The sequence below is a fragment of the Pyrus communis genome, chromosome 16, assembly GCF_041283825.1.
Source record: "Pyrus communis isolate YQ-2024b chromosome 16, ASM4128382v1, whole genome shotgun sequence".
NCBI classification, from domain to species: Eukaryota; Viridiplantae; Streptophyta; class Magnoliopsida; order Rosales; family Rosaceae; genus Pyrus; species Pyrus communis.
In genome coordinates, this window is record NC_142580.1 from 12,372,838 (window position 1) to 12,386,625 (window position 13,788).

General features: G+C 39.5%; 1 protein-coding gene across 1 annotated transcript; it reads left to right on the forward strand.

Annotated features, from left to right (window-relative positions):
- The first annotated feature begins 310 nt into the window (after nucleotides 1-310).
- On the forward strand, nucleotides 311-10,116 carry LOC137730849 (uncharacterized). Its single transcript, XM_068469838.2, has 8 exons — nucleotides 311-3,008; nucleotides 4,136-4,268; nucleotides 4,383-4,471; nucleotides 5,705-5,928; nucleotides 6,258-6,344; nucleotides 7,237-7,336; nucleotides 7,478-7,688; nucleotides 7,791-10,116. The coding sequence occupies exons 1-8, from the start codon at nucleotides 846-848 to the stop codon at nucleotides 9,176-9,178; spliced, it is 4,395 nt and encodes a 1,464-aa protein (XP_068325939.2). The 5' UTR covers nucleotides 311-845; the 3' UTR covers nucleotides 9,179-10,116.
- The last annotated feature ends 3,672 nt before the right edge of the window (nucleotides 10,117-13,788 follow it).

A 13,788-nucleotide genomic window follows, 5' to 3' on the forward strand; every position in this document is an offset into this window, starting at 1 on the left:
GATCATCTCCAACGGTTAAAGTTATTATAATTTTTAGTATTCGTTGAATCAAATTTTAATGATCCGAATTCTTAAACTTAATGGACGAGGAGGAAGTCCGTTTCCCAAAACAACAAAGTGAAGTCCGAATTCAAACTCTGTAAAAACAGTTTCCAATCCCGTGTACCTCTCCCACCGGAATTCCACCACGTCATCTATCCGACCCAGTGACGCTATAGACTCGTCTGACGTGGACGCATCATACACCGTTCATGCAGTAGCGCCTGAGACTTGTGTGAAGATTTGGAGGGAAATCTGGGAAAATTAATGTAGACGCATAAATGCAAAATCTGCAGAAAAAAAAAGGGAAAAAAAAAAAGGGAGAAAAAATGGAAATTATAAAATAAATACAGAGAAGAAAGTCTCTGATTTTGGAATTTACAAAGTGGCAATTGCATATATTTACAATCCAAACCCAGCCCCCTCTCTCTCTCTATCTCTCTCCGTCTGACCCTACCTATCTTTATGTGATTGGGAGAATTGCGACGGCGATCGGACGTCTTCAATCGGCGGAGTTCCGGTGACGGAGTTCCAGGGCTCTCCGGCGAGGTAAGATTTTCGTGAAATCTTCCTTTGCTCTTTCAATTGAACGGTGTCGTATTTGGGTTCCGTGAGATTAAAGTAGAAGCATTTAGGATATTTTGGTTCAGATCTGGTGTGTTTTGATTAGGGGATTTTTGCTGTGACAGAATTAAGGATTCTGTATCGGATTTTGCTGAATTTGGGATGAATTGAAGGGCGGGGCTTTGGAATTAGGGTTTTTTTTTTTTTTTTTTTTGTTTGTTTGTTTCGGGAGGTTGATGTAGATGGACGAAGGTGTGAGATCTGTTGGCCCTTCTGGGGTTTTGGTGAAGAAAAATTCTTCAGGTTGCTTAATTGTTAGGAAGAAACCGGAGAAATTGAGTGGCGCTGTTGGTCCTTCGAGTGCTCGTAAGGTTTTCGAGCCGAAAGAGAAGAAGAGGTCGAGGTTGGTATTGAGCGAATCGGGGTCTAGTGATGAGATATTGGCTCCTCCTCGTAGAAAGGTGGGACCTGAAACTATACGGGTTTGCAATGGTTTAAGAGCTGTAGATAAGGGCATTGCTGAAAATAGTGAGTTTGGTCAAAAGCGGGAGAGATTGGATCCGGTTAGGCGTAGTGAGGATGGCATGCTTGGTAAAAGTTACTTGGATGAGAGTGGTGGAAAGAGAAGTAAGTTGGAGGTGTATGAATTTGATGAGTATGATGAGGAGATTTCGAGAAGGAAACGGTTCAGTGATGGGGTAGGTGAGTTTGGGGGAAGAAGGTTTTCAGGAGCGATTCCTGTGCCACTAAGTGGCATTAAGAGGGAATGCGAAACTGGTTCAAGTAGACATGTAGTTGACAAGAGGAAGAATTTGTACTTTGACAGGACGAGTAGCTTGAACCGAGGAGATCATACTGACAGGCGAAGGTTTGAGATGAATAGGGATGGAGCTCAGCTACCCTTATTGAGAGACAAGTTCACGGGTCAATCAGAGGAATCCATTAGGCTACAGGGTAAAAATGGTGTTTTGAAGGTCATGGTGAAGAAGAAAAAGAATGCGGGTGGGCCACTGGAGAATTTTCGCAAATCTGAAGAAAATAGAAAGGCTCTGAGGAGTGTGGATATTGTGAAAAATGCTATTATCCCTCCTTTTTACTCGGAACCAAAGCTTCCTGAGAAACCAGTTTCAGTTGTTAGGCCATTGAAAAACCATCCGAATGTACGAAAATCATTGCCGTCTTTGAACAGTAAAGGCTCCGATTGGGATTCAGAGGATAGTGATACATCACTGAAACGAGGACCAAAGAGTGTCAAAGCCTCTAAACCTCGGAAGAGGGTGGTTTGCAAAGATGAAGGTGGTCCTTCATGTGAAAAGACTCCTCCAACCAGAATCAAAGAAGGTAAAGTTAAACGTGGTAGTGGCACGGAGAAGCAAAAACTACGTGAACGAATACGGGAGATGCTGCTGAGTGCAGGTTGGACAATAGATTATAGGCCTAGAAGGAACAGAGACTATCTAGATGCTGTGTACATTAACCCAGCAGGTACAGCTTACTGGTCCATCATTAAGGCTTATGATGCGCTTCAAAAGCAGTTGGATGAGGAGGAAAATGAGGCTAAACCTAGTGGGGTTTCACCTATAACTGATGATATACTTAGCCAATTAACAAGGAAAACTCGAAAGAAGATTGAGAAAGAAATGAAAAGGAAACAAAGGGTTGATGATGAGGATGAGAATGTGAGAGGAGTCCGTATGAAAAGATCGACAAGTATCAAGCGTGATCAAGGGAGCGTGGATAGTGTTAGTTATGAGGATAAACTAAGCACCTACTTAAAGCAGGGTGGTAAGACGTTTAAGAGTGAAAATGGTTTGGCCAGTGTGAACTCAAATCATCTACATGAAGGTATTGAAAAGCCGTCTTCAGGATCAAGTTCGCATATGCCACATGGAAGGAAAAGTAGAAAGCTTGGAAGGTGTACTTTGTTGGTTCGTGGTTCAAAATATGGGGTTAACTCCGAAAGTGATGGCTTTGTTCCATATACTGGGAAACGGACTTTGCTTTCCTGGCTGGTTGACTCTGGAACTGTGCAGTTGAGCCAAAAGGTGCAGTATATGAATCGCCGAAGGACTAAAGTAATGCTGGAGGGGTGGATTACAAGAGATGGCATTCACTGTGGTTGCTGTAGTAAAATCCTCACAACTTCAAAATTTGAGATTCATGCAGGAAGCAAGTTGCGCCAGCCATTTCAAAATATATGTTTGGACTCAGGTGTTTCCCTTCTGCAGTGTCAGTTAGATGCATGGAATAGACAAAAGGATATTGAACGCATTGGTTTCCACTCTGTAGAAGTCGATGGTGACGATCCAGATGATGATACTTGTGGCATCTGTGGGGATGGCGGGGATTTGATCTGTTGCGATGGCTGTCCATCAACATTTCATCAGAGCTGCTTGAATATACAGGTATGTCGCATTATTTCTCTGCAGAGTGCAGCATATATTGGCGCTTTCTGTATTTTCACCAGTCCATGTTCTGTAAATCTTTTCTTTTGTGATATATTTTGGGCCATTGGGTTATTTTTTCCCTTCTACATATTAAGGGCTGGTTTGGTATTGCTGTGCTTTGAAAAAAAGCTGCTTCTGCTGTGCTGTGAGAATAAGCAGCTGTGAAATAAAGCAACAGAGTGTTTGGTAAACTTTTTTGTAAAAGTGCTTTTGAAAAAAAAAAAAAAAGGCAGTATTATAGTGTTTGGTAAACTTTTTTGTAAAAGTGCTTTTGAAAAAAAAAAAAGGCAGTATTATAGTGTTTGGTAAACTTTTATGTAAAACAGATGTGAAAAAAAGCCAGTTTTTCAAAGCTGGGTTTTGCAGCTTCTTGTTTTTGGCTTTTTTTCACCCAAAACTGTGAAAAAAAGCTGAAGCTGAATGTTTACCAAACACAAAAACAGCTCCTAGCTTTTTTTGATACCAGCTTTTTTCAGAATCACCTCAGTACCAAACCAGGCCTAAGTCCGATGAAGCGAGGTTTACTTTTGAAAGAAAAGGTTAGAGATTGTAGTAACATCTTTAAGTTTGTATATGCATTGTGGCATTGGTTGTATGTTTTTGTGGCATGGGAAATGCTTGTCTGTAAGTCTTGACACTAGTGGGAGATTAATATATGAATTTTATGGATCAATGGAGGGAGAGATTGAATGATCTGAGTTAGCTCCAAACACTTCTGATGCTCTTTATCAGGATTGTAACTCATATATGTTTGGAGAGGGAGACTGCCTTTGTGCAGTCATGCTTAAACTACTTTGCTCTTATGGTTGAGCTTTTGTGTTTCAAGTGTAATTTTGGTTGTTCTGAGTACTACATCATCAGTTCAATGACATTGCATGTAAATTTTGGAAAGGAAAATCTTGTTTAGATGTGTTCTGTGTCACCAAGTTGTGGATACATTGATCCAGTTTACTATAGATGTGAGCTAAAACACAGTGTTAGTGTTTGTCACCTTATTTTTATTTGTAGTTTTGTGAATTTGCAAAATGATTTCATTCTGATTGTACACTCATAATTAGGTATTAATACTTTTGTTCTCATTGCAGATGCTTCCTCCTGGTGATTGGCACTGTCCAAATTGTACATGCAAGTTTTGTGGGGTAGCAAATGAGAATGTTGTGGAAGAGGATGATATAACTGTTGATGCACTACTCACTTGCAGCCTCTGTGGGAAAAAATGTACTCATCATTTGTTTCCTTGCTTCTGAAATTTTTAGCATCTGCTTATATAATTTCTTTTCTTTCCACTGCTTTCAGATTCACTGCTTGAATAATGATTTTCTGCTTTTGCAGGTCACACATCATGCTGTCAGGAGATGGATGGTAGTCCTGCTGCTTCTCCTAGTTTAGACTCTTCCTTCTGTGGGCAGAAATGCAGAGAGGTATCACTTCTTTGCGGTTCCTGAAATTTTATTGACTTGATAATTGATGTATGCATGTGAGGTGTGACTGTAAATACCGAGGTTCTTAGGATATGAAATTATAAACTAATGATGCCCACTTGGGGGGTAATACCTAAATTTTCTAATAAATTCCGGCTTCCCATTTATTTAGGTCAGTCACGTAAGTTGACCACAATGCATGTGGTTCGTCACCTTGAAAAATATCAAGCATTATTAGTCATAGTAATTGTCATTGCCATTGGCCAAATCCTCTCCTGCTTATCCCTGGTCAGCATTAATTGCCCCCAGGGAGATTCCTTTTCATCTCTATAGCAGCCGCAGTTCTTACTCTCGAGAATTAAATGGATGTAAAATATAACCTCTATGCAAACATCAACAGTCACAAGATAAGATGTCGTCCTGCCAAAGATGGTAAAATTGATATATCAGGATTTCAGGGTTGATTTCTTTCCCTAGAGGGCTGTCCAAGTTCCGGGAATTAGGGAACATGTATAATCTAATTTTGGTTTCGAGCTCAAAACGTGAGTAAGATGGATGTGTTTTTGTGATGTCAATGATATTTCCATCGGATATAGCCGAAATTGTAGAAGGATCAAGGGTAGCTTTTTCTTTGCCCCTAGAAACCCAACTACCACATCCAGCGTGAACAAAAGTAGAGGAAGAAGTACTAAAGTAGAAAACAGAGGAAGAAAATGAATGCCTTCTTGATGTCTGGTTACCGAGTGAAGATTTAAAATGCTCTTGCTTTTCAGTAACTGGGGATTTGATTACCACAGAATTGATGCAACATTGAACTTAAAGTTTATGCACAATTTTCATATTTAAAGAAATTTCTCCTTGTTTTGTCACAAATGTTTCCATCAGTGCTGATATTTCTACAAATACGAATGAGCAGATTTCCATAAATATTGACATTTTATCCTTGTTAGCCATGAAGGTGTTTTTTAAATTAAGCAAAGGTTTAAGTTTTTCTTTATGAATTACCTAAATGTCAATTTATGAAGTGTTATAAAAATGTAGAGGTCGGTAAACTGTTTGTGAAATAATCGTGTTTTTTTTTTCCTGTTATGACCTTGTTCCAACTTCCTTGACAAAATTTCATATGTTTTAGATTGATGTACAAATGGCATTTTTCTTCCCATGCAACCTCTTATAACTTTTGTGCTGTCCCTTTTAGGCACTGACTTTAACTTTAATTTTGTTGCTCTTTAGCTCTTTGAGAATTTGAAGAAGTATCTTGGGGTTAAACATGAACTAGAATCAGGATTTTCATGGACACTCGTTCATAGAACTGATGAAGATGAAGGGTTCCCTCAAAGGATCGAATGCAATTCTAAGCTAGCTGTTGCTTTGACTGTTATGGATGAATGCTTTTTGCCTATTGTTGACAGGAGGAGCGGCATCAATTTAATTCATAATGTTCTTTATAATTGTGGGTAAGTGCTGATCTCCATTGTTGATTTAGTTGACAGCTCAGAAAGTTTTCTTTTCAACTATTTGATTTTCATGAATAAGACCTGGTTACCTTATCTGGACCTTGACACACCTGATTGAAGGTGGGGATCTTAAATTTTTGAAGTTCTAGATAAATGTCTGTATATGTTGTGTTGTGTTACATTTACAATTGATAATGTGCTTGGCTTTCCAAGGTTAATTGAAAATTGCAAACTCGGTACCAAGCATGCTGTTATATGATTTTTATTTTTATTTTTTAAGGCTGTTGGTTTTTTGACAAATGAATTGTTTTGGCCCATTTTCTTCTTAGATCAAACTTCAATCGACTGAACTACAGTGGCTTCTACACCGCTATTTTAGAGAGAGGCGATGAAATAATTTCTGCTGCATCAATCAGGTACATTCTCATATTTGATAGCTATTTATATCTTAGTTGTTAACTTGTTATGCATGCAGTTTTTCATTCTTAGGCTGCGTGTTTGCGTTTTTACTTCCATTTTATGGATTGCCCCGGTCTAACCTTTTTTTCAGTTTCTCCAAAGAGTCATGGGCCATGGGTTATTTTTACATTTTATCAGAAGGATTATATTAGACATATGAGTTAGTGTATGAAGAGGTGTAAAAGTAGGAAATAATGGAAATTGAAGTAATTGATGGTTACATCAGCCTTTTGGAATCTCTTTTTAGTACTTTTTTTTTCAAATATTACTGGTATATGTTTGATTTTTAGTATATTTGATTGACAAACAGGGTGCCCTTTACAATAGCATATGCGTGTTGGTGTGTGTGTATGTGTAGTGTGTGTGTGTGTGTGTATGCGAACCCCTTCTTGAGCGCAATCTCACTCAAGGGTAGCGATAGCGGCATCCATGTCAATAACATATCAGTAACACGTTGACAGCTGATTGAAAGAATATCAACGGCTGTACAAATATCAATAATATGTTGTTGATATTGTTGTCAATAATTCTATATTGGATCTCACTCCAATTACAGTTGACCTTGATAGCCCTTAAGAAAGTCCTTGTGTATATAATTATATACCGTTCCATTGAGGGATCCCTCGAATTACCTTAGTTGAGGGATACATTGTGGGGCCCACTTCAGATTTTATTTTAAAGAACCATATATTTTATGCATGCGTGACAATGGATTCAGACCATTACACTGTTTGCTATCTATAACTATATGAGGGAAGACCTCTCAAATTGGTAATGGCAATCTATGGTTCGCTTTTCAATTGTCATGAAAACAAATTCTTATAAATTATGAAATCTGCTTCTGGTTAGGTTTCATGGTACAAAGTTAGCAGAGATGCCATACATCGGAACTCGCCACATATATAGGCGACAAGGGATGTGCCGTCGGCTTTTTTGTGCCATTGAATCGGTAAGCTATGTGAGCCGTGCCATTTTGGTAGTTTTAATTGCATGAAAAAGATATTCAAAATAATTCCAGCTCTCCGTTGTGGTGTTACATGCTGTGTTTTCTAAAAGGCTTTTGATTGGTCTTGTTCTTTCCATTTTGAAGGCTCTATGCTCTCTCAAGGTTGAGAAATTGGTTATCCCTGCAATTGCTGAACTCATGCATACATGGACAGAAGTTTTTGGTTTTATTCCTGTTGAGGAATCATTCAAGCAAGAAATGAGGTCAATGAATATGCTTGTATTCCCTGGAATAGACATGCTACAGAAGTTGCTAGTGGATCAAGAAAATGAGGGGAACGGGACAGCAGACCCAGGTTATCTTTTAAACTTGTTATTTGCTCTTCCTTAATCACAATATTAGCCTATTCTTTGACATTGATTTATTTGTCGATCCTTGTTTTTTTCCTTTGCAACAGGCATAAAGCAATTAGAATGCAAAGGCAAGGATTTAATAAAGCATGGGAGCGGAAGCAAATCAGATAGTGGTTCACCTGCTACTATTGATCATCATGGATCTGATGAAACCAGTTTGCCTCATATTAATGAAACAGTTGATGAAGCTGCTGCTATGGTTTCTGGTTCTCAATGTCTCGGTGTCTCCTTCAATGATAGTCCTGTGATGAGTGGTTCTTTAGATGGTTCTGATGAACATAAAAATTTAGATTCCACTGAGAGGAGTGTATCTCCTGACTCTCTTTTGGGGGCCGAATTACCTCGATCTACTTTGGACAAGGAATACCCTGTTGATACAAGCCACAAGGCTGTTGCAACAGAAGATAAGCCAGTGCTGGATTCTCCTGGTGAAGATAAAATTCAGTCTACCTCTCAGGGTCCTGGTGAGGCTCCAGCGATAGAAGATGAGCCAGTGGTGGATTCTCATGTTAAAGATAAAATGCAGTCTACCTGCCAGGGTCCTGGTGAGGCTTCAGTGATAGAAGATGAGCCAGCGCTGGATTCTCCTGTTGAAAATAAAATGCAGTCTGCCTCTCAGGGTCCTGGTGAGGCTCTAGCAACAGAAGATGAGCAGGTGCTGGATTCTCCTGATGAAGATAAAATGCAGTCTATCTCTCAGGGAACTGGTGAGGCTCTAGCGACAGAAGATGAGCCAGTGCTGGATTCTCCTCTTGAAGATAAAATGCAGTCTACCTCTCAGGGTCCTGGTGAGGTTCTAGCGGCAGAAGATGAGCCAGTGCTGGATTCTCCTGTTGAAGATAAAATGCAGTTTACCTCTCAAGATGCTGCTGTTTCTTTGAATGACACTTCCATGATGAGTAGTAGGTCGTCGGATAATTCGAATGAACATAACATCCAGGTTTCAACCAAGGGGGCCACATCTTCGGACTCCAATCCAGGTACCAGGTCAGTGGAGTATGCTTCTGATGTCAACTACCAGTCTTGCCCTTACATAAGCCATGATGAAAAGGTGGAAATAGAATCAGTTTCAGATTCTTCTCTGAAAGAGAATTCTTCAAAATCTTTGGAAGAAAGTGCTTTGGATGATTCCCATGAAGAGAATGTTGATGCTTCCTGTCCTCAGCCTATTCCTTCTTCAGGAGAAACTTTCGCCAAGAACCATGCTGAGGAGGTTAACGGAAATCAAGATTCCAGTTTCTGTGGTGCTAGTGAGAGTTCCTTGCTCAACAATTGTGATTTAAATATTCAACTTGATAGCAAGGCAAAAGACGAATCATATGTGGCTTCAGAAGTCGCGTCTGATGCAATGCAGTGTGAAAAGAGCATTCCTCATGCATCTAGTGATGGTTCCAAGGCTGATTCTGGGAAAGCTGAATCTGTTTCTGTTTGATATATCTACGAAATCTCTGCTGAGTTCAGTATGGCGATCCACAAATATCTCTCAATGCGGGAACCTCTCATTTCTTCACAATTCTGCAGGGCATTGGAGGTAAGGGCAATGCCTGACTCGGATCCTAATTGATTACAACTACAAGGAATTTGAAACCTTTTGCCTTGTTTTAGTATGGTTTTAAGGTTATAGTTCAAATTAAGTGGACTTGAAGATTATTTTTTATCCTTGGGAAGTTTCAAGATGTGCGATGTTGCATCTAGGACGGTGTCATGTATTATTAAGTCAAAATGGATGGTACTGCTGTCGAACGCCACATTGAATGTCTTGTAATATACCGATGCTGCTTCATTGTGTGCGCCTCTGGATCTGCTTGATGAGAGAGGTTTGGGCTTTCTCCGATGTCAGCTCATGACATGGCGTAGGTGGTTTCAGAAGATTATTCAGCGGATTCTGTCATATCATTTTAAGCTTTGTTCCCAGTGCCGCTGCAGCAGACAACACACCTCAGCTGCAGTTTTGATTGTCCACCTGTTTAGAAGCATCGAGTTTATGTATTGTCAGCTTCTTAGCTCAGATGAGCTTCTCATTCAAAATTTGAATGAAGAGGAGAAAGGTGATCTGCTATCGAACAGAGTTGTTCCCGTGCATTTGATGATGAGTTTCCATAAAATGTCTGAAGCACTCATTGGATCTGTAGATTTATTGGACGGAGTTTTCGCATTGCTCGTAGGTTCATAGGAGCACTTATTTCTGTGCATACAGGGTTGTTTCTTTTTTACTTCAAACTGTTCCAAGTTTTGTTCATTTAGCTACTCTTGTCAAGGCGGTGTTAATTTTTGTTGTCAAACTAAGTCATTCATGTTACATTGTTACCTCAAACTACCTGCTTTGGTTAGGCATGTTGTGGAATTATTATATGAGCTGCCCTTTTATCATCTTTTGCAATTTGATTCGGAGTTGTGCTAGCGATGGCCTCCCGTGCTCTCATGGATGGCTATCAACCGTTGATGCACTGCATTGCAAGACCCTGCTCGTGGTCAAGCGCACAATTTGGGGTCATTTGTCCGGCTGTGTGGATATGTATAATTAGATGTCTCCTGCAACCCAACAGGCAACAGCCGGCTGCTTGTCCATTAGTTTATTTAAGTAAAGCGACGTTGGTGCATGTAACGAAAAATTATTTCTCTATTTGGATTTGAGTAAGAGTTAGAAATGGAGGGAGGCAATGGACATGTCCACCGGCGTAGCCCCTTACCTCTATGGGGTCTTTTGCCGCCGGCTCCAGTGTCGACGGAGATATCAAGAGGCGGAGGTTCAAGAAGAGAAGTGGTGCGGTTTAATTAACGGAAAGGCTCAGAGATGTGGAAGAAGAGCAAGTTTTGATTAGGCGAAGGTTGAGAGTTGTGGGAATTGCAGTCATAATTTCGAGGTGGTGGAAGAACAGTATGTCTGGTGATATGGTTTGAATTTGGAAGTGTAATATAATACGTGATATGATAGTTTCAGTTCATATGTGGATCGTATTATTTAAATTTTGCAAAGTAGAGGGTAAAATTCTACCAAAATGCTCACTTGTCAAATTATTGTGGTTGATGAAATTTATTTTCTTTTCCTTTGAACCGTGGAACTTGACAATTTCCCTTATTCGTAAACCGTTTTATTTGAGCTTGTTTTTTTAAAGGATAATATAAGAATTGTGCTCGATGATGAGCTTGTATTGATTTAACGTTTATATAGAACTTTACAAGTAGAGTTTGAGTGAAGAACAAACTCGTCAAAACAAACCAAAAGATAAATTACAGAAAATACTATTTCAAAATATTAACGTACAATCTGTTTGAATTCAAAATATTCAAACAGCTAAAGATTAGATTGAGGCAAGCCTTCCTGTTGACTGATTCCATTGTTATCTCCTTTGATTGTTGTGGCGGGAACTGAGCTTTTCAAACTTGGTTTATCACACCCCCGCAAGCTGAGCGTTCACTGGCGAACGGGAAGCTTGGAGAGATTGAAACAATCCTTTTGTCAAGAAATCTGCAAGTTGATCTTGCGTGGCAACATAACCAACCTGCAGCTCATGGCGTGTGACCTTTTCTCGAATATAATGATAATCAACTTTGACATGTCGTGTTCGGGCATAGAAGACTGGGTTGGAAGTCTGGGAGATCGATGAAATATTTTCACACCATACTTTTGGAGGAGAAAGCTGAAGATGCAAATCTTTGAATAGCTTGTGAAACCATGAAATGGTGGCTGTAGTGATGGTGAGTTGCCTGTATTCAGACTTCGTGCTTAAGCGAGGCACTCCCTTTTGTTTCTTGGAACTCCAGGACACAAGGTTTGGACCAAGAAAAATGCAATACCCTCCAGTTGATTTGCGATCGTCGGGATCACCAGCATAGTCAGAATCGGCAAAGGTAGTGAAAATAGTGAAGAATTCTTTTAACAACAATCCAGTGTGTAGTGGTGGGTTTATGCATAAACTGGCAAACCTGATTAATGGAGAATGCGATATCAGGACATGTGAAGGTGAGATAGTGTAGGGCACCCACTACACTCCTGAATTCAGTGATGTCCTGTAATTGCTCTCCATCATACAAACTGAGGCATTTGCCACTGATGGCAGGAGTTGAAACTGGTTTGCAATCCACCATATGTGTACATTTGAGCAAATCCAAAATATACTTGGACCGAGAGAGATGAATACCATTGCTGGAGCGATTAACCTCCAAGCACAGAAAATAATTCAAAGGACCAAGGTCTTTCATGGAAGAGCGTTGAATTCATCAGCCATGTTTGTTCTCCATTCCTGAAATTTATTAGCTTAACTGTAGCATGTAGGTTCAGACAATGCACTAATGGTGGAAGTACGGGCATACTTAGGATTAGGTTTGTAAGTTCCAGCTTTTGCACGTATAACCATGGTATGGGTAGATGTGGAACCTGGAAAGACTAAGGGTGTCAAACGAGGGGAGGGTAGCGGGTTAGGATGTGATGGTTTTAAAGGCAAACTAATGGGAGAGTAAATAGGGGGTAAAGGTTGTGTGGTAGAGGCTAAAGAGGTTAGGTGTGTTTCTGAGATAGAGTGGATGAAGGAAGTTTGAGATGAAGTAGGGACAAGGACTGGCGAAGTTGGTGGTGAATTAAAAATTAATGCAGGTGTCCCAAGTGCAATAGGACTACTATCATGCAGAGAGGACGTTGCGGGAGTAAAACTGGATTTTTCATGAAATGGAAAACAATTTTCATCAAAAACAACATGCTTAGACATGAAAACACGATCTGTGGATGGATCAAGACACCTGTACCCTAATTGATTTTCTGAACAACCTAAGAAAATGTATTTCTTGGAATGAAAATGCAATTTATTTGGCATGTATGGACGTAAATAAGGAAAGCAAGCACACCCAAAAACCTTTAAAAAAATCATATGATGGTTCTCGGTGAAACAACTTTGTGTATGGAGAAATTAATTTCAAAACTTTAGTTGGCAGTCGATTAATCAAAAAATTAGCAGTATGTAAAGCCTCGGTCCAATAAGTTTGAGGCATGGACACATGAACAAGAAGAGTGAGGCCGCTTTCAACCAAATGACAGTGTTTTCGGTATGTTCAGGATGGTGAGGGCATGTATATTGATGATGAATGCCATGTGTTTTTAAATAATGTTTGAAATTTTTGTTTATATATTCTCCTCCACCATCTGTTTGAAAAGTTTGGATTTTTCGTTGAAATTATTCTCCATTTCAGTTTTAAATTTAATAAATGTCAAGAAAACATCGGATTTTAATTTTAAAAGATATAACCATGTATATCGCGAATAATCATCAATGAAAATCACATAATGTTGAAATCCAGAAATTGACAAAGTTGGGGATGTCCATATATCAGAATGAATAAGTTGTAAAGGAAAATGTGAAATTGAATTTCATACTGAAAATGGCAATTTCTTGCTTTTTCCCAAAGTGCATGAATGGCATACAGAATTGAGATGGTGCCTAGTAAGAGGCACTTTACTAGTACTAAATGCTTCAAGATAAATGACGATGGATGACCAAGTCTAGAGTGCCAAACATGATCATCAACTCTAACTCCCATGCACGAAAACATTCCATGTCTTTTATTAGAATTGAAACATGCATATGGACAAACCCCATTGTTACTTCGACCTGATAAAAGAGTCATCCTCAATCGGATATCCTGAACACGAAAAAAATTAGGGTAAAGTACAAAAAAACAATCATTGTCATAGGAAAATTGGTTGATAGATAAGATATTTTGAGAGGTATCAGGACAATATAAGGTATTATAGAGAGTATAAGAGTGAGTGGGAAAGTGAATGTAGGAAGTTCCTATGTTGGAAATTTGCAAACATTGGCCACCATTAACGTCATTGACTTGATTTGTGCCTGTGTACTCATGTGCATTTGTAAATTAGCCAAGATCATTTGTTATGTGAGTGTTGCCTCGAGAGTCCAGAAGCCAGCTTGTGGGAACATTGGGTGCTTGGGGTACACGATTAGACTGAGCAGCAAGTGTCGTGAGGAGAGCATTGGGAACACGTCCTTCATAGGAAGTATTCATGTTGTTGTTGCAGCCAATAACAGA

Excerpts from the sequence above, each read along its gene's own strand:
- LOC137730849 (XM_068469838.2), top strand. The coding sequence starts at position 846 with ATGGACGAAGGTGTGAGATCTGTTGGCCCTTCTGGGGTTTTGGTGAAG. Across the intron at positions 6,345-7,236 it reads ATTTCTGCTGCATCAATCAG|GTTTCATGGTACAAAGTTAG; the intron begins GTACATTCTCAT and ends GCTTCTGGTTAG. Across the intron at positions 7,689-7,790 it reads GAACGGGACAGCAGACCCAG|GCATAAAGCAATTAGAATGC; the intron begins GTTATCTTTTAA and ends CCTTTGCAACAG.